Genomic DNA, 18,645 nt, shown 5'->3' on the forward strand with positions numbered 1-18,645 from the left:
TTAGGATGCAGGGTCCTGGCCAAGCTCATCACTCTCAGTGAACTCAGGGTGACTAGAAGGCAACCTGTCCCTGTACACTGAAGAGGGGTACACTGCAGCAGTGAGCAGGCTTTCAGGACATTGCCCATCACTGCTGATCAAAGAACCTTGGATAAGGTTTCATGAAAGTAAAGTAGGACTCTCTGAGTTCAGTTCCCAGTTCCTCTAGTAGCATATGGTAAGCTTAAGCCAAATAAATCAATAGTTTTTTAAGAAAGCAGATGCTTTTTACCAAGACAGAGTCATTGATTCACATTGTGTAGACACCAGAAGTGCAAAATTCCAGTTACCCAGTTGCCAATGGCTTGTTTAAAACCAAAAGTAGAAATGGTTATTCTGGTTACTGAGTTACCTTTGCCCCTGTTACCTGTCTGCTAGTTGATCAAGGCATGTCCCCTTCCTCCTCCGCTACTACTCAGGCACTGCTACACATAAGCAGCATTCTCTCATCAGCCAGGATGCCTGAGATGTTATGTTTTAATTTCCCCTGTATGAGAAAGAACATAGCAGGAGCTACTTACGTAGGAACATTGCAAAATCTTTTGTTTTTACTTTCAGATCAGGGAATACCGGTGTAGGTCTTCTTTCAGAAATGGCAATGAGCTACATATTTTTATTTTATCCCCTAACCTGAGCATTGTGCCTTCTACCTGCTCCTGGGCACAAATGTAAAATGTGGTCTGCACGCAGAGATGGCAAAGTTACATCTTGTTTCAGAAGGTCATTGAAGCAAGGGACTCAGACACAGGTCTGCTATCAAAACCAGCAAACTAGCATCACATTCCCCTCTACACTCCTAATACTCAGGGGTCATTGAGCTATGTGTTTCACTGCCTCCTGATTCATTTCACAGGATGCTGCTGGTGGAGGCAAGGAAATAGTGTAATGACATCCCAAAACAATGTAAGGCATATGACATGTTATGAAGGCAACAAGAGAAACCTAACACAGTGCTGCCATTTGAATTTCTATAACATGTAGTGCTGTGTGTGTAGTGGGGAGAAGGGTCAATGAAAGCTTATATGCCGTTATAAATGTGCTTATCTTTTGCAAGAGTCTTTGCTGTAACAGACTAACACAGCCACCCTTCTGGAAGTTCTTCGAATGTGTAGTTCTGCCCTGAACATCACCCTCTTCCTGCTAACTGATGAATTATGGCTCTCCTCTCTCTTTGCTTTCTCAGATCTCAGTGCCTGCCAAGAAAACTGCAGCTTTTGCAAAAAGAGATATATGGCAGTAATTATTAAGCATAGAAATTAATTTATGAAATGTTTGCTTTGTGTCATGTATTATATGAGTGCATAATATGGATTTGCTGGCATTTAATACTCCTGGCGTTTGCTGGCATTTAATGCTATTGTAGGACTCGGGAGTAGGGGTAACTGGAGCCAAAGCTCTCTGCTATGGGCTTCTGAAAAGAGAAAAGATCCACAGACTGGTTGTTGAGCCTTCTATGGAATCTGCTGCTCTAAGAGGTTGAGATCAGTTTTACATAGAGTGGAAATGTGTCCTCTAATACAAAGGACAGTCCTCTGCTTGAAGGACTCCTCTATTGGAATGGTTGTCTTGTTATTAACTTCAGTTAATAGCTATTTAACCATAAGAAAGGAGAGAAAGAGCTCTGAAATTGCCCACCGACAGGATAGCATACAGGTTACTTGCTCAGTTTTCCCAACCATGGTGAGATATATTGAGTAGTATCCAATGAAGCAGTTCCACTAGGGCAAGAGGTTTTACCTGCCTCTCCCTGCATTCCTGCCAACCCTCCCCCCCATCTGCTCTGGGTGTTTCCCCAACCCTTCAGAGCAAAATTACAGGGTGCACAGGGGGCGTGCAGGGAGAGGGTGAGGAAGTTCCATTGCACAGTCTTTGTGCTAGCTGAACTGTTTGATTGCACTGCATTTTTATTTAAATTACAGTAGTTATTTCTAAATTTACACCTACACATATAAATTAGCACATGCAAATTATATGCGAATCTGCATTGTCCTTTTGGGGATGATGTGCAAGTGTGGCCACTCTGCTTTTGGGAACTTAGAAATGAACACTCCTGTTAGCATCTCAAGCTTAATTCTTCCAAACGCAGGTAGTATTTGGCCTTGGGACTTTATTCTGCACCGGAGTGGCTAGTTTTGTTTCCAAAAGGAAACTGAGTAACTTCCAATCTGCAGGATAGATGTGGCATTTCACACTTCACTTGCTGAGTGGGAAACCACCTGATTTGCTCTCTGCATTTCTTGCCTCTGAAGGGCTCTCAAAATGAAGTGCCAAGCTGCTGAAACAGCCGTTTCACCCCACATTCTCCACCCAGGCAAGCAATCATTTCATCTGAGGGAGGTGACGATTTCTCAGCTTTTCAAATGCAAGCAGAAGGTAGCACAACAAACCACTGAGTGATCCAGTACCTCTGCTCAGTGGACGACAGGTGCAATGAGTAGATTTCAAAGTTGCACTCTTGCAATCGTACAGGCATTTCAGTTTGCCAGGTGGAATAATCCCCCTTCTCTTCCCCCTGCACCCTGTTCTGAGGGTTCTCCTAAACCGTACCAAGACAATTTGGGGAACACAGTGGGGGGACGAGAGCGTGGAAAGCCCCATTTTGCAATTTTTGTCTTTCCAGTATGAGACTGGTTAGGTGAATCACACCCAAAGTTTGCAGCTAATCAGCGGGTGCTCATGGGGGCACTCTGGGCATGAGCATTTCCCTAGGAAGACAAGTGAGAGGATGTTGGACACTGTATATGATCTGCAGGTCAAGGCCGTCATGGTGCATTGGTGAAAATTCATACAGCCATTGCTTTACCAGTTGTGATGCTCTGAGACCAGCAAGACTAGAGACAGAGAAGTCTAGGGATGTGCCATGGGAAAGCTTGGATGTGCTAAACCAGGGCCCCCTCACTTCCTTAGCATGGCCCCGGAAACGGCAAAAAAGCATGCCATTAATGTCAGTTGGAGGGGTAAATTTGAAAAATTGTGGGGAGTCACTGGAAAATCTTTCCCCAATTTCAGTCCTGGCTGGCTTGAGCTGCAGGGATTAGGGAGTGGTGGTTTCTCCTCCACAGAATCGACCACCACCACCTTAAAGATTGCTCAGTGAATAAAGTAAATCTCCATAGGACTCACTTTCAGGAAAGCAGGCATAAGCTTGCAGCCTTAACATGATAGCTGTAGACAAAGGCGACAGAGGCACACAGAAGCAGCAGCTGAGTCCAGCTGTCTAAGAAGGGAGCTGCAGGGATGATGTGGAATCATTACTATGGAGATGAGCTTCTGTCTGTACCCTTAGACAAAAGCCACAGGCATTTGGCTTTAATTCAGCCAGGCCTCCCAATCCTGCTCCAGTTTCTGGGAGGAATGGATGCCTCAGTGTTGGAACTGGGATTTGTACCAGCGTGCAAGGATAGAATCTTCCTTATTCATGATAGCATCTCCCTCAGTATCAGCGTATAGGACTGGGCCATTAGTCTGTGGTCCTAAGCACAAAGAAACTAATTTGAGAAAAACAGCTGTATTTTTGGCAGCAAAAGGACAAAGATTGGTCTACTTTCGAACCAACTAGTTGTGATCTGAGAGATCTGCTTTGTTTGTTTGTTTGTTGTCTTAAGCTTATATCAGCTACCCCATGGGCAGGGTGCTTAACTATTTCTTACTGCACCAGTTCCTCCCCCCTCCCCGCCTATGCAAGCTTATGAGGGATGTAATTTAAATCAAGAAAACTGAGCGGAGGACAAAGGTTAGCTCTTCTGCTGTTACTGTGGCCCTGATCCACTCCCACCCGATTGCTGCTTTTAGTGTTGGGTGAGGAAACATGCAGGAGTTGCTGTTCACAGATATCCTGCACCACTTCTGGAACTTTTGTAGGTGGGACTCTGTTTCTATCTTGCATTAGTCAGTAGAATAAGTAGGTGGTGGGAACTTGTGACAATGGTTTATAAGGCAAACGTGGGGAATTTTTTTGGCTAGATCTTTACCTCTCCACCCCCACGGACCACCTTAGACACATTGATGTCAGCTGATTAAATGTTTCCATTATTTAGTGGTGCGGACACTGTGCTGGGGACAACAGTTTAGGGAGCCACAAATGACCACACAGAACATGGCAGATGATAGGGGTATCAACAAATAGGGAAGGTTTAGTACCTGGGTTGGCATGGGCACAAAAGGACCTACAGGACTGATGTTGGCATCAGCTCCTTATTTTTGAGACATTTTATATTTGTTGGGTGTCCATCCAGGCCTGTACATAGTTACAGATGCTTGTTTTATTATTACTTTCAGAATACACTACCTTTTTCCTACAACAAAATGTTGTTTATTTCCTGTAGTCATTATAGTACTATAATTCACAATGCAAAATTATACCTGCTGGAGCATTTTCTTCAATCAGAGTTGGCAAAAAATAGGGGTTTTGTGGGGTTTCTTTTTTTGCTTTAACATATCAGGAATGTAGAAGCACTTGCAAAGCATGGGACAGAGAAACAAAGAGAAATGTTAATTATGTGCTTCACAACTAAGTTATATACATGGTCATCTGATCTTACGTGTGGGAAAGGAGATTCATGCTGCAGCTCTACCGAACAGTATCTTCACAGATTCTTTAGGTTCCTGCTCACCCTATGATAAGCCATCTCTCCTCCTCATATTGCACATGTCCTAAAGGCAAAGTTCTCTTTCTGAATAGCTATGGCTCAAGTCAAACCCCAGCACCAGCCCACATAGTCTGAATAACATGGATGAGACATTAACATCTCCAAGTCACTGTCTATTCCCTGCTGAGATAACAGGGCCTGCCCTATTTTATCTTAATTGGTTGGGAATTTGAGGACTGGTTTCGGCTGACCAGCAATGCTGTAGTGACTCAGGACTGAGTGGCTACTTCCTCTCAGAGCAGTTTGCTTTATGGATGTCTGTGGCACTCACCATGAGTAGACTGGCTGAGTCTTGCCTGGCTTTAGGCCACAAGATACACACTATTTCTTCACTTTAGGATCCCTGAAAGTATTTATTTAACAGATTTCTATATCATTTAATTAAAAAAACCACCCAACACCTCTAAGTGGCTTAAAATAAAAATTGAAAATATTCATTAAAACATACTGGTGATTTTCTCAGAATAGATTGCTCTCTGCACTAGAACTTCTTTTTCCACCAGGCTGGGCTAGTTATGGTTGGACACACAGAACTACAGTATTCTTAGAGACTGGCCCACAAATGTATGGTCTTAATCCTGCTACTCAGGGATCTTTGTGCTCTCAGCTCAGTAGTACTATAATTTACAATGAAGCTGCAATCCTTTGAATTTTGATTTGTAAAGACATTCCACTGCAATCGTCAGGTTCAAGTGACAAGTTGAATCTGACAAAGTAGATGTTAGTCCACAAGCATTTATGCCATAATACATTTATGGGTGCTACCATGTTCTTTGTTGTCTTAAGTATCTTTGGAGTAGAATGTTAGTAGAAGCAGTGAAGAAAGCAAAGAGCTCTGTGGTCTGAGGGCTCAGAATACTAAATAATGCTGAAGCACCTAACATCAGTTGCTAGTAATACTATAGCACTACTAACAGTGCTATGGCAGTCAAAGTACTTCACACACATTATCTCAGTAATCCTTAACAACAAAAGGGAGGTCAACAGCATTATTATCCCATTGGAAAGAAAATACATTGCCTAGAACCAATGACATAGGCAATATTTGAACTGGGGATTTCATGGCTCATGGTTAATTCTCTTTGGCACTAGGCTACACTAGTTCTCACTGTAAGTTGGAGGAGGCTGGGGAATGTCCACGAGACCTAAAAAAACCTTTTGATTATTGCTGGATATTTGGAGCACGTTCACTGACTACAGGTTCATTTCTGAGCATAGCTCAAAGTGTCCATTATCTTTAACAGCCTAGACAGTTTGGGAGCAGGGTGCCTAAATAATGCTTTCTTCCCAGCCTCTAGTATGGCTGATGAGAATGTGAGAGAGAGCCTTTTCTGTTGTCGCACCAGGGCATATACCAACTCTCTGCTATGAGAGATTCTAGCCCTACTTACTTGGTCTTTTGTTGCTAGCTAAAGTTTTTGTTTTGTTTTGGCAGGTTCCTGCTCCTTCTTTATTGTATTTTAAATATGTGCTGCTTGGTTTGCACTTTTTCAGACCTGTTTTATGAATTGTTTTAAAATTAAGGTTAGGTGCCTGGAGCATCCTTCAGGCCAGTCTCATTAAGTCCTGACCAGCATTCAGGGATTATGGAAGTTGTAGTTAAACAGCCTCTGAAGTACCACAAGTTCCGTACCCCCTCTTAGGCAGTGGAAGAGTGGGATACAAACTGTATAATAAATAAGCTAGTTTCGGCACAAGAGATCCCTGCAAACTGCAAGTTCAGTGTAGCTAGCATACTTCCATGTTTTCATGTGTTTGCAGTGTTGCGCCCTCTTTTTTCTTGTGTGTGTTATAGTTTGTGTTTCATATTGGAGCATGGAACTGAAAGCGGCAGGCTTATTATGTGCTGCCTTGGCTAGTGCCACACATAGATGTGGTAGCAGGAATTATTTTTAATATCAGCCTCTTGTGGAAATGGGTTTGGTTTGGATCACTGCACAGAGACAGCAGTCTGATACCACTATCTGTTCTATATGTGAAAGCTGATAATCTTTCTGCACAGGCAAGGACTGTTCTTCTGTCAGTGCTAAGCAGTGGGAGCTCAGATTCCTGAATTCTTTTTCTGGGCTTGCCACTGACCCTTTCTGAGTAGCTGTTGAACCTTTTCCATGGTGACATGGGACAAGGAAGGCTGTTTCATGCTCTGCTGAATTCATACATGGAAGCTCCTTCAGAATAAGAAATGGCAAGGTTCTCTTTTGTGGTGTCATCGTGTCAAGTGATGAATATGTGTGTATATTGCTATGTGTATGCATGCTGGGAAACTAATTGGCTGTGGTATATCCAACACATTCACACCATGTCTTGGGTCTTGTCCAGTATATGGTGCATTTTGTAATAGGAAGTGATTCCTGTGTAATTGCAAGGGAAGGAAAGAACTGATTTGCATGCAAAAAAGCCTGAGTAAACCTAAGTCAAGGCTCAACAGGGCTTTCCTACTTTCAATGCCAAGGTTTGTTCTTGCATGACCAAGCAGTGCACTTAAGCATGTGTAGATTGCTTTGTCTTCAGCACTAGTCACTCCCAGGTGGTGAGTTTTCGGGAGAACGGGTTCCAGAACAGAAGGGGCTGCAGTCTTGAAAATGGGAACCTTTTAATTACCCTCTTATGCCAGATACGTTTTGATGGACAAGCTGTTGCCCCCATTCCACATACAACTGAACTGGCAACTAATTTTGTTCCTCAATTCTGGCAACAAAGGGAGCTTCCATCGCAGGACCCGAGGACTAAGATGGGCTAGATTAGGAGTCTCAAGGGGAGCAGGAGGGGGGCTGGCCCAACTCCTACTTTCTCAGCATCCTCAGCCTGAGGCAACTGCTTCACTCCGCCTAATGGCAGAGCTTGCCCTAGCTCTGGTTCTGGGGCTCTTGGGGAGGAGGACAGGGCAGGAGATTTCCAGGCATGGATCTCTGGTGGGCCAAAAATGGCCCCAGCGTCAGGGGTGCCAACTCGAATAAAATATTGAGACGATAAGCCCCACCCCACATAATCACATGATGCGGTGTACGCACACAATTTGAATGGCAATGCCTATCGACTTTTGGGGGGCGGTCCCCCCAATATTTTATGGGGCGGGGCAAAGGGATCTCAGCCCCAAGGAGTTGGCTCCTGTGCCCAGGGGGGTCTGTCAGATGACTCTCCCCCCTGTGGGGACTGGCTGCTGGAGCGCCTTGCCACGACGTCTCCCCCTTCCCCGCCTATGCCTGCCTTCCGCTGTCGAAAGCGCCCTGCTCTCCCTCGGCGCCTCTCAAGCGCGGAGGCAGGCAAGGCTCCGCGAGTGCGCGCGCACGCGTACTTATTCGCCGATGTCCACACGCGCACACACACCCTCACGCACAATTACACACGCCTCCTCCCGAGCCAGAAATAGCCTCGCGCGCGTCTCGCGCCCCCACTCCACTCCCTTTCTCTGCCGAGCCGGCAGCATCTCGCAGGCGGGCAGGGAGGGCCTGTTTTTTGTTCGCCTTGCCTCTCGCTTCGCTTCCCCCCTCAGTTTCCCCAGCGGCGCTGGAGGAGATAGGAGGGGCCGGGCGCTCTGCGCTTCTGTGAGCGCGCGCGCGCCGGGGCGGGGAAGGTGGCACCGGCTGCTTTGATAGCGTGTGTCTCTCTTTTTTTCCTGTTTTATCCCACCTCCTCCTCCTCCCTTCTCCCCCCACCCCTTTTTTTCCCTCTCTCTCTCTTTCTCCCCTCCCTCCCTCCCCTCCTCCGACCTTCCTGTTTTCCTCCTCTCCTCCTCCTTTCATTCTTTCTTCTCCCTCCGTTGCTTCAGAGGCTGGGCTTTTAAATGGTTTCCTCGCGGCGGGCGGGAAGAAGATGCTTGGCAGCGGCGGCGGCGGCAACAGCAACGACGTCAGGAGGCTGCAGCGCGACGCGGAGCTGAGCGGCGACGAAGGGCCCGAGGAGGCGCTGAGGGGCTACAAGAAGCAGGCGTCGTCGTCGTCGTCGGGCGACGGCAGCAACAAGGCCATGATGCAGAAGCGCGGCAGCGCCAAGGGCCCCGGCGGCGTGGCGGCGCCCAAGGCGCCGGCCGAGCTGAAGGTCTTCAAGGCCGGCAGCGTGGAGGGCCGAGGGCCGCTGGCCTCGAACCTGCGCAAGCAGAAGTCGCTCACCAACCTGTCCTTCCTGACGGACAGCGAGAAGAAGATGCAGCTGTACGAGCCCAAGTGGAGCGACGACATGGCCAAGGCGGCCAAGGGCTTCGGCGGCCGGAGCCTCAAAGGCGGCAAGGAGGCGCCGCCGCTCATGTCCAAGAACCTCTCGCGCTCCGAGCACTCGCTCTTCCAGGCCAAGCTGGCGCCCCCGGCCGCCGGCAACAAGCCTCCGCCGCCGCTGGCGCCGCTGCCCTCCAACCTGGGCAAGCCCAGCCGCATCCCGCGAGGGCCCTACGCCGAGGTCAAGCCCCTCAGCAAGGCGCCCGAGGCCGGCAGCGGCAGCGACGACCTCAAGTCGGACGACGAGATCCTCTCCAGCAAAGGCAAGGCGGCGCAGCAACAGAAGCAGCAGCAGCAAGCGGCCCCCCAGCCTGCCGGGAAAGGGGCGCCGGCGGAGGAGAAGGCTTTCCTGAAGGTGGATCCCGAGCTGGTGGTCACCGTGCTGGGCGATCTGGAGCAGCTGCTCTTCAGCCAGATGCTCGGTGAGTCCGTCTCTGCCGTCCCTCCCTCCCTCCCTTCCCATGGATGGATGGATGGATGGATAGCTGCCTTGCTCGGTGAAGGTTATTGGGGAGACTTGAGTGGGAGGAGGAATGAGCGTCCCTTCCCCAGAGGACAGGTGTCAGCCGGCGCTCTTGGTTTTGGGGTGCCTGCACGGATTGGAGGGTGACCCTCCGCAGGCTTTCCTGCTCTCTTTGCAGAGGGATGCGGTGTAGCGTTTGACTGCCTTGCCTTGTAGGGTGCAAGGGGATTTTTAAGTGTGAGGAGTAATCAAGTTCGGCTCCAAAGTAGACCACTTCAGCCTGCTTATTTTATAACTGTAAGCACTCCGGGAGGCTTTCCTATCACCTTCTTAATTCATTCATTTATTTTTGGTTTATCCCTTGAGTATAGCAAATAGGCTGTCTTTCACATCATCCCTGCCCTCCACCCAGAAAAACCCTCCAGGCTCCCTCCAAAAGAGGCATCTCAAACCTAATTGAGCCAGCATACTAATAAATGTTTGTTAAAATCCCCCAGTTTTCTGTGCAAAGGTGAAACAGGTAGCAGAAGTGGGCAGGAGGGAAGATAAATTTGATTCTGGTTCTTTTTTTCTTTTTCTTTTGCTCAAGACATCCAGGTTAAGGGAAAGCAAGGGAAAGAGAAGCATTATTATTATAATATATTATAATAATTAAAAGGTCTATTGCTGCATATGCAGCTATGCCATGCGAGCATCCTTATGGCAAACCTGTGAAGGAGGTATGTGTGCATGAGAGAGAGAAGCAGAAATTGTGACTGCAACATGGGCTGTCATCCATGGAGCTGAGGCAGCAAGGACTGTGAGATGCTGCAAGACAGCTGGATTGCAGGCTGTGTCTGCATTTCCCATAAGGGGGTGTGCACACAGGGCACAGAATGAGCCGTCATTGCCTTCTGGTTGCTGTTGGTGAAAGAGGGGAGTGGTCGCTAACACAGCTCCCGTGCCAGCTGCAGCTGAAATGAAAACCTGCAACATGACAGTGGGGTACATGGCAGTGAGGAAGGAAGGTTGTGTCAGTGCCTCCAGAACAGACAGAGAGGAGTAGACCCTGTTTGGTTACTAGGGAGATCTGCATAGGAGCAGCAGTTGCTAGCGCTTCAGTTCTGCTCTTGCTCTACTCCACCTGGAATCTCTCTATTCGAGACACCCGCCCAGGAATGGCTGCTTTGCAGATGTCATAGGCTTAAGCGTAAGGGAATACATAGCAGCACCTCCTAAGCACCAACAATTTGGTTTCCATGCAACGGCTCAGCTCATAATGATCAATCACTACGGAATACAAAATTCCCTGTTCCTCTCCTGCCTTGTAAATGCTTCTGTAACTGAACAGCAGGAAGATAATTCAAACAGAAGCTTCTGCATTTAGGAACAGAAAGTCGGGAATGATGGGCACTAGGTTGGCGCTTTTAGAAACTTAGGATGGTTTGAATTGCCTTCAAATGCTGCCTATATCTTGCCTCACCCTTTGCATTGACTGCAATTGATGCTACTGGCTGAACTAAGCACAAGGCATAGATTCAGGTGCCAACAGCACTATCTATGTGGGATGGCAGACCAGAGCTGTAATTTGAGGTTGCAGGAGCATAAGCAGGGGAGTGGTTATGGAGGAGGAGACTGGTAATTAGAAGCTGTGGAATGGGAGATAGGGAACTCAGTGCTGGAATAAGGAGCTATGGGGTTGGGGCTGAAGGACTTTATGACAGGTAGAACATGGGTCTAGAATGTGGGTAGGACTCAACTGGAGTCCCAACAGCACTGTAGGGCCTGCTGCTGATTGAGGGTGGTAAATGGAATATGTGTAATTAGGGCACTGTTACACATGATAGCGAAGAAAGGGCAGTACCTTAGCGAAAGAGCACACACTTCGTATGTGAAAGGTCTCGGGTTCAACCCTTTGCATCTCCAAATAGAGCTGGGGGAAAAACTCCACCTGAAAGCCCCAGAGAATTGCTGCCACTGAATATTGACAATACTGAGCTAGATGGATGACTGCCCTTTCTGTAAGAAGGCAGCTTCCTGTTTTTCCTAAATGGAGACAATATCTCTGTAGGAAAACAGTTTATGCTTGGGTGTGTACCCCATCACATTTGAAGATGGTGTGACAATATTCATGGCAAAATAATATTTGTGCCATTTTGAAAAATGACAGTGTGCTATCTTTGTGCAGGGAAAACTATGATTTACCAGGTAATGCTGGAGCGAGGGTGGAAAGGGAATGCAGAGCCAGCATAGAATGTAAAGATTTGTATAGGAGTTACTGGGCATTGACAGAACTGGGGAGAGTACCATGCAAGGCTGGTGTAGCAAATATAACTGGGCATTAGAATGGGTAGGATTGGCAAATTCATGGAAGGGAATGACGGGGAGGACTGCCATTTGGGAATTACAAGTCTGTAAATCCATAGAGTGAAACTTCTGTGTAGTGTATCCCCCATCCCGCACTTGGCTGTAGCAAAGACCAAGTTTTTTGGTTTGCAAATGAATATGTTTTTTTAAAAATCACAACAAAATGTGATATAGGAATTAGAGGCTTGGTTTTGCTTGTCCAGTGGGGTATAGAAGAAGCAGGTTGCTCAGCAGCTGGTTTGTGTTTCTAGTGGAAACACTTGGGCTTCCATTTCTCCAAAGCTCCCTCCAGAAAGGAAATCACACTGCAGTCTTGGCTGATAATTGACCTGCTCCTCTCCCCTCTATTCCAAGGAAGACGTAGCTTGTAAAAGCTGAACAGTGTGTAAGAACTAGTTGGACTAGGAAAAAAAGACAATTGAATAATGAAACCTGCTTTCTGCCCCTTCCTTGCACCTCCTCCTATTGTCTCATTATTGTATCATATAGAAACATGTGCACTTAGTTCCCATTTTGTAAAATGAAGAATTTGGAGCTTACCTTGATCTTCAGATTCTTCATTCTGTTTACCCCCCCCCCAACAGCCACCCACCCACCACCACCACCACCAACACCTGGAGCATCCTGAGCACATGTTGAATTACCTTCCATTCTTGAGCTGGATGAAGAGAGGGGAAGGTTACAGGAAAGTCCTAAGAATATATAAAGAGCTGTACTCTATCAGATGAGATGTATGTTTAACCCAATGCCTGCCCCTGCCAGATTTGAATGCTTCAGTTAAGTTATAATTGCATGGGGTTACAACAGAGTAGTGAATTCCTTTTGCTTGTAATCTTGGAAGCATAATGCTAGGGACACCCTGAATTTGAACTTCCTATATCTGTCTTCCATCAAATTACCTAGTTCTTGGATTAAGTTATACTGCTGGCAGAGAGTCCAATGTGAGCCGTGAGAAAAATATTTACTCTTGTTTTTGCTGTGTCTTGTTGAAAGAGCAGAAAACCTCTGTCTGTCCTCTTGTTATTTTGCATATATTATTTATCCCTTATTTGGGATCCCATTTTTTTAGGTTGAAGCTTTATTTTTTTATATTTTTTATTGCTTTACTTTGCATAAAAGGAATCCTGTTCCTGGTAACCTTTGTTGCTCCTGTTTGTCTTTTCTAGCTTTCTCTATGTAATATAGCCAGGACTGCTTAAAAAGTGCAGTACCATATTTTTTAAAAAATCTTTAAAAAAAATAATTCATCACATTCTGTTTGTCTTTTTGGTGACTGTAGCACATCAGTGCTGCCATTTTCAGAAAGCTCTCTGTAGCAGTTTAAGGATCGCTTAAATGAATAGCAATAGCTAAATTGATCCTGTGCGCAACCTTGTTGGGTGTTACTTTTCCTTAATGTATGTGTAACTCAGCATCTACCATCACTGAAATTTATTTGCCATTTTGTTGTGCATCCCTGTAGTGCTAGGGGAACCTGCTGAAACTCTTCACAGTGTGCTTATGATTAAGCTACTTTTAATTATTTGTCATTATATGCAGATCTGTTCACACCTTTTTCCAGGTTGTTAATGAATACTTAGCAAGAGCAAGTTCCCATGCAGATCCTTGGAGACACCTCATTGTACACCTCTTTTCACTGAGATAACAGCCCATAAATTCATTCTCATTCCTTTATTTATCCAGCTGAATGATCCAGAAAAAGACACTCCACTTTATCCTGTGACTGTTAAGGTTTTTGGGAAACTTTTGTGAGGGGACCCCATCAAAGGCTTTTTTGGAAATCAAAGAAGGGTTAACCTTATCTACATTTTTTTTTGCAAGATGACCTCAATTTCTATTTGGTTAATGAGGTCTGATTCAGTGTAACACATCTCATGCCAGCAGCTAGAGATTCCCTTTGTAAGAAAAATAACAACCTGGTTTTCCATGGATGCTTGGGGTGGAAGAAGATAAGAGATAATTACAGAGCAGGATTGGGGAATTATAGTTCCCACCATGTCTGACCATTAGTCTTGCCATGGGCATAACCAGGGGGGTGCAGGGGACAGCTGCCCCCCTAAATCAAGTAAATAAATAAAAATACTTAACTAATTGACTAATTGCATTGCAGTTAACTTGGTTCTGTCCCCCCAATATAAAGCCTGCTCCCCTAAAATAAATCCTGGTCACACCCATGAGCCTTGCTTGCTGGTGCTGATGGGAACTGGAGTCAGACAACATCTGGAGGACCACAGGTTCTAGGCTTTTTCTCAATTTCTCTGTTGCAATCAATGTTCTGATGTAGATTGTTATTGCTCGCAGGTTATTTTGCACCTTCACTCCTTTTCATAATTCTCAGTGCTTCATTTCCTTGCCCATCCGTGTTTCAGTATTATTCTTCCTTCATTTTAGCACTTCCTCCTCCTAGTACTCTGAGCAGCTCGCAAGCTGTGCTCAGTACTGATTGTGCACTTGGGTTCTAGGTATGTGTCCTACCACATACGGTAGTTTCTCTTTGGGAATGGCTAGTAGCTTGGAACATGAAAAGTTAGACAATCCCCTCCTTTCCCCTTAAAATAAAGGAAGAAATAGCATGTCTCTTGGTGCAGATCACTGCATACATGATATGTGCTATGTCAGCATAAAAAAGGGAGTGAAATTCCCTCATAGGAGCAGAGGAAATCATAATGAGGGACACCCTGGGATGTTTGCCTGGACTAACACAAAAGATATCCAGGAAGTTAAATGCCTCTTCAATGAGGTTTTAATGTCAGTTCAAAGAAATCTAGACATAGGACTCCAGTGAGAACTCAGAATGAAGTGCAGATTGCATCATCTGTTTCTGGTATATCCGGGTACTTATTGGGTTAAAAATAGCTGTTGCAGGTGTATCCTTGGCATCAATTAGCCAGTGACTCATTTTGTATATAACCATGGTCAAGCTGCTGCTATCAATGGACTACATTTCCCTTTGAAAGTGAAGAAGCACATTATACACTGAAATATCAGCATGAATACAACTATGGATTTTGACTTGTGGGCCTCATTCTTTCCCTAGTCTTTCAGCATGTTAATGGCACCACATGCCAGTCAAGCACATGCCATTTGAGCAATCCCAGTGAGTTTTCAAATATGTTAGCAATATAAAGTCTGGAAATTGAAGAAATTTCTATACTTCATAGGAAGCTTGGTCACCAGGGATGCAGTTAAGAATGCTTTCCACCTTGCAGCAAAATCGTTAACACACTATCAGTCATGATGGACACTATGCTCTGCCACCATGTATGCTTCTGAATACCAGTTTCTGGAAACTGGCGGGGAACAAACTAACCAACCAATCATTTTATTTGTATGCTGTGTTTCCAAAGTTGAAACCATGCTCAAGGTGGCTTGCAACAATTAAAAAATTACAAACAACCAAAAGTAGTCATAAACAATAAATAAAACATCACAATGTACAAAACCAAGTCAAACAATTTCCATGTAAATCACAATAAGATCTAAAATAAAGATTAAAAAATAATATCAGTAACAGCAACAACCCTCCCGATACCCCAGCCCAAGAGTCTATTCAGCAGTCCTGACTTTTGCAGCTGGAGCCAGTCAGGGCCCCACCCTCCCAGTCCCTGTGAAAAAAGGCTTGCAAGGCAGGGAGCAGGTCTTCCAGGACTCACAGCCACCTAGGGGTCTGCATGTGGCTGGGATTCTTGCAAAGAATGCAACAGTAAGTGTACTACAGTCTGATTCTGCAAGGCACTTCTTATTTTTCTAAGCAGGTGTTTGTGCCCAGGATTACTTAACAATGGTTAGTAAATGTTTTAACTGTTAAGAGAACCTGGGTATGCACTTTCTCTTTGTTAATTTAAGACCCACTGGTGAATTATAGGGATTCCAGTAATTCAAAAAGTCAAAAGCAAATGAAAAACTGGTCAATGTCAATAAAGAACCCACAATTTCAGTCATGCTGTGTTCCTAAGTATTTTTTGCTATCTGCTTCAGTGTGTGTGTTGTATGGAGAGAGTATCCCTGTGAAAGTTCACAGACATGGATACTCCAGGAGGAGATTGTGGCCAACAATTATCTGCTGGGTGGAGATACTGGCAGGGAGAGGAGTTGCTTTGTCTTTGGTTTGGACAGTAAAACTGTGAAAGCCATTACTTTGGAAGGAAGGTTAGGATATTAAATACATATATACACACTTTTAGGACAGCTGCACCCCCTGTAATGAAATCAGAGGCAAGAATGTTCATCTGAGGCTAGCAGTGCATAAATTACATCCATTCCATTTTCTCAGGTGTCAGCAAACCTTTTCAGCAGGGAGCTGGTCCACTGTCCCTCAGACCTTGTGGGGGCTGGACTATATTTTTTTTGGGGGGGTGAACGAATTCCTATGCCCCACAAATAACCCAGAGATGCATTTTAAATAAAAGGGCACATTCTACTCATGTAAAAACACGCTGATTCCTGGACCGTCCATGGGCCGGATTTAGAAGGCAATTGGGCCGGATCTGGCCCCCGGGCCTTAGTTTGCCTACCCATGCATTATCTCCTTAAGACCTCCCATTCCTTGCTCATGTCAATTCTATTGGGTATCAAATTCCATTCTATATTGACCTTGTTGGATATGGCCTGTTGGGGCTTTGTTTGCAAGTTCTTCATCCGTTCTCTAGTAACCTGAGATTTCCACACCATTTAACTCACTGACTTCCCAACTCTCAGAAGATTTTCTCCCAGTCTGTTTGCTTTTCTTTGTCTTTAATTTCTCTCTTAACTATTAGGTTTCTCCTTATGTCATTCTTTGCTGTGACATGGGACTGATCCAACTCTTAGTATTTTCCGCCCCAACTGGATCCTAAGCTTGCTTTCTCAGAAGTTAAATGGGTTCATAGTTTTGCTGTTGCATTGTGTTTGGGACTCTACAGACCATTAGAGGTAGCACATGCCTTGCCCAAAGAGCTCATTATTTTGCATCTTGATTGTACTTGAAATAAAGCTCTTGCTATTTGATTTCAGTGGAATTTGCACCAGTGTAATGGTTTCTGGATTGGGCTGTAAAGTTTGGACCTTGTTGGCTCATGGAGCTGTCAAAAGATGGTACATCCATAGCAGGAAACTAAGACACCTTGTTGTTATAAACATCTGAAAATGAGACATTGATAGGTCAATTGACCAAAACCTGGAACATGTATTATGTTGTGTTCAGATGCTGAGGAACGTGTGCCAATTACTTTAAGAGAAAATATATTCTAAGAGGAGCAGATGTTCAAAACTATCAGAGCAGGGAGCTGTAAATATAAACATGGCTGTGGCTTGGTTAGAGGGGGCTTGGCCACTCCTCCACATATTTTAACCATCCTGAGATTAGGAGAAGGAGGGCTGCAAGTATCTATGCTTGCATAATTATTGCTATCACTCAATAATAGTCAAGACTTTGTAAAGAACATGTGCAAGCTTTGCTGTAGGAATCTGTCTTCATATTTTGGTAGGGATCTCTAGAGGTTCTTGCAGCAGAAACATCTGTTTTTGTAGTGACTATTTTCAACATACAAATTATATATTGCATGTCTGCTAAAGGCTGAGTTGTAAAAGCTTGTGGTATATGGGTTTGGTAGTTACATAGACAACAGATTGGTGAAGGAAGGTCAGAGCTGTAAAGGAACTGCATAAAAGGAAAACCTCTGTGTTCCTGTACCCTCAAGTAGGGCCACAAGTACACATATTTATGTGAATGCAAAATAGGTAACAATTATGCTTTCAATCCAGCATCTTTTGTACAAGAACCAATGTAGTTTAATGGTTTACATGGTGAACCAGGCCTGGGAGGTCCTGGGTTCAAATCACCCCTCAGCCATGAATATATCACTTGAGTGGCTTTGGGCATGCTACACTTTTTCAGGCTGACTGACCTCCCAGGGTGGTTGTGAGACAATTTTCAGTTTTTGTGCAGACTTTGAAATCAAACACAATTCTTTAGCTATTTATTTCTTAAAAAAACAAACCAGACTGAACTGATTGCATTACATACTGGTATCTAATCTAGCTAACTGACTGTTCCAAGGGCAAAACAGGCTTACTTTAACTCACACATGCATGCACACGCATGCATTTCAGGGACTTGAGCACATCTTGTTGAGCACTTTACCTGTCACAACAACCTCTGTCAAGATAATTCCATCAACAGTTATTCACCAGGAAAACTAAATGGAACCTCCAGGAGGAATTCAGTGTTGCGCGATGCTGATCATTCCATCAGCGGAAGCATTACAGCTTGCCAGATGGGAACGATCCCTCTCTCCTCTCTCACATGCTGTTCTGGGGCTTCTCTTCACCCCCCCCAGCCATTTTTTTTTTGGGGGGGAGCCCCATTGCATAAGCAGAAATCTTTGCACTAGCTTCCATTGATGGGACTCATCATGTGAGTCCTGCTCATCTTGTTCAGGTGTAGCATACATCCAACAGCAGGTGTTTGGACAAACAGGAGGGCTGTTGCTTTAAAGGCCTGCGTGTGAGCTTCTCAGAAGCTTTGGTTGGCCACTGTTGGAAACAGAATCGAGGACTTGATAGCTCTTTGATCAACGTCAACAGTTGGTAGAGCACCATACTCTTAATCTCTGGGTTGTGGGTTTGGGCCCCATATTAACCGAAAGATTCCTGCGTTGTAGGGGTTGGACTATATGACCCTCAGGCCCCTTTCCATCTCTCCGATACTCTGATTCTATTACTCTTACTGTGTTCTTATATGGAAAACACGGCAGCACGGGTGCTATTCTCCTGACCTCTGGTTTGTCATGCTGATGCTGCTTGGTGTGAAGAAGAGGGTGACTCTAAAGTTTGAGTGCAAGCAGTAGATGATGTACAACTGTGGCATTGTTTTCTACTTGGAGTACTCCACCAGTCCTCTGTGGAGGTACAGCAATTCAGGGGACCTATACCACTGTCTGTTCAGATTTTTGTCAAG

General features: G+C 45.2%; 1 protein-coding gene across 9 annotated transcripts in view; it reads left to right on the plus strand.

Moving 5' to 3' along the window:
• The window catches only part of NAV1 (neuron navigator 1), a 278,232-nt gene that overhangs the window by 82,463 nt on the left and 177,124 nt on the right, over positions 1 to 18,645 (plus strand). For 7 of the 9 annotated variants that reach the window (XM_081009762.1, XM_081009769.1, XM_081009770.1 and 4 more), the window contains exon 4: positions 8,458 to 9,321. The exons of the other annotated variants lie outside the window; for them this stretch is intronic. In XM_081009762.1, the coding sequence (XP_080865888.1) occupies positions 8,458 to 9,321 (864 nt within the window). The remainder of the gene's footprint in view (positions 1 to 8,457; positions 9,322 to 18,645) is intronic. 9 annotated transcript variants of the gene reach the window in all.

The sequence above is a fragment of the Podarcis pityusensis genome (genome assembly GCF_964106645.2).
Source record: "Podarcis pityusensis genome assembly, chromosome: 6".
Classification (NCBI taxonomy): domain Eukaryota; kingdom Metazoa; phylum Chordata; class Lepidosauria; order Squamata; family Lacertidae; genus Podarcis; species Podarcis pityusensis.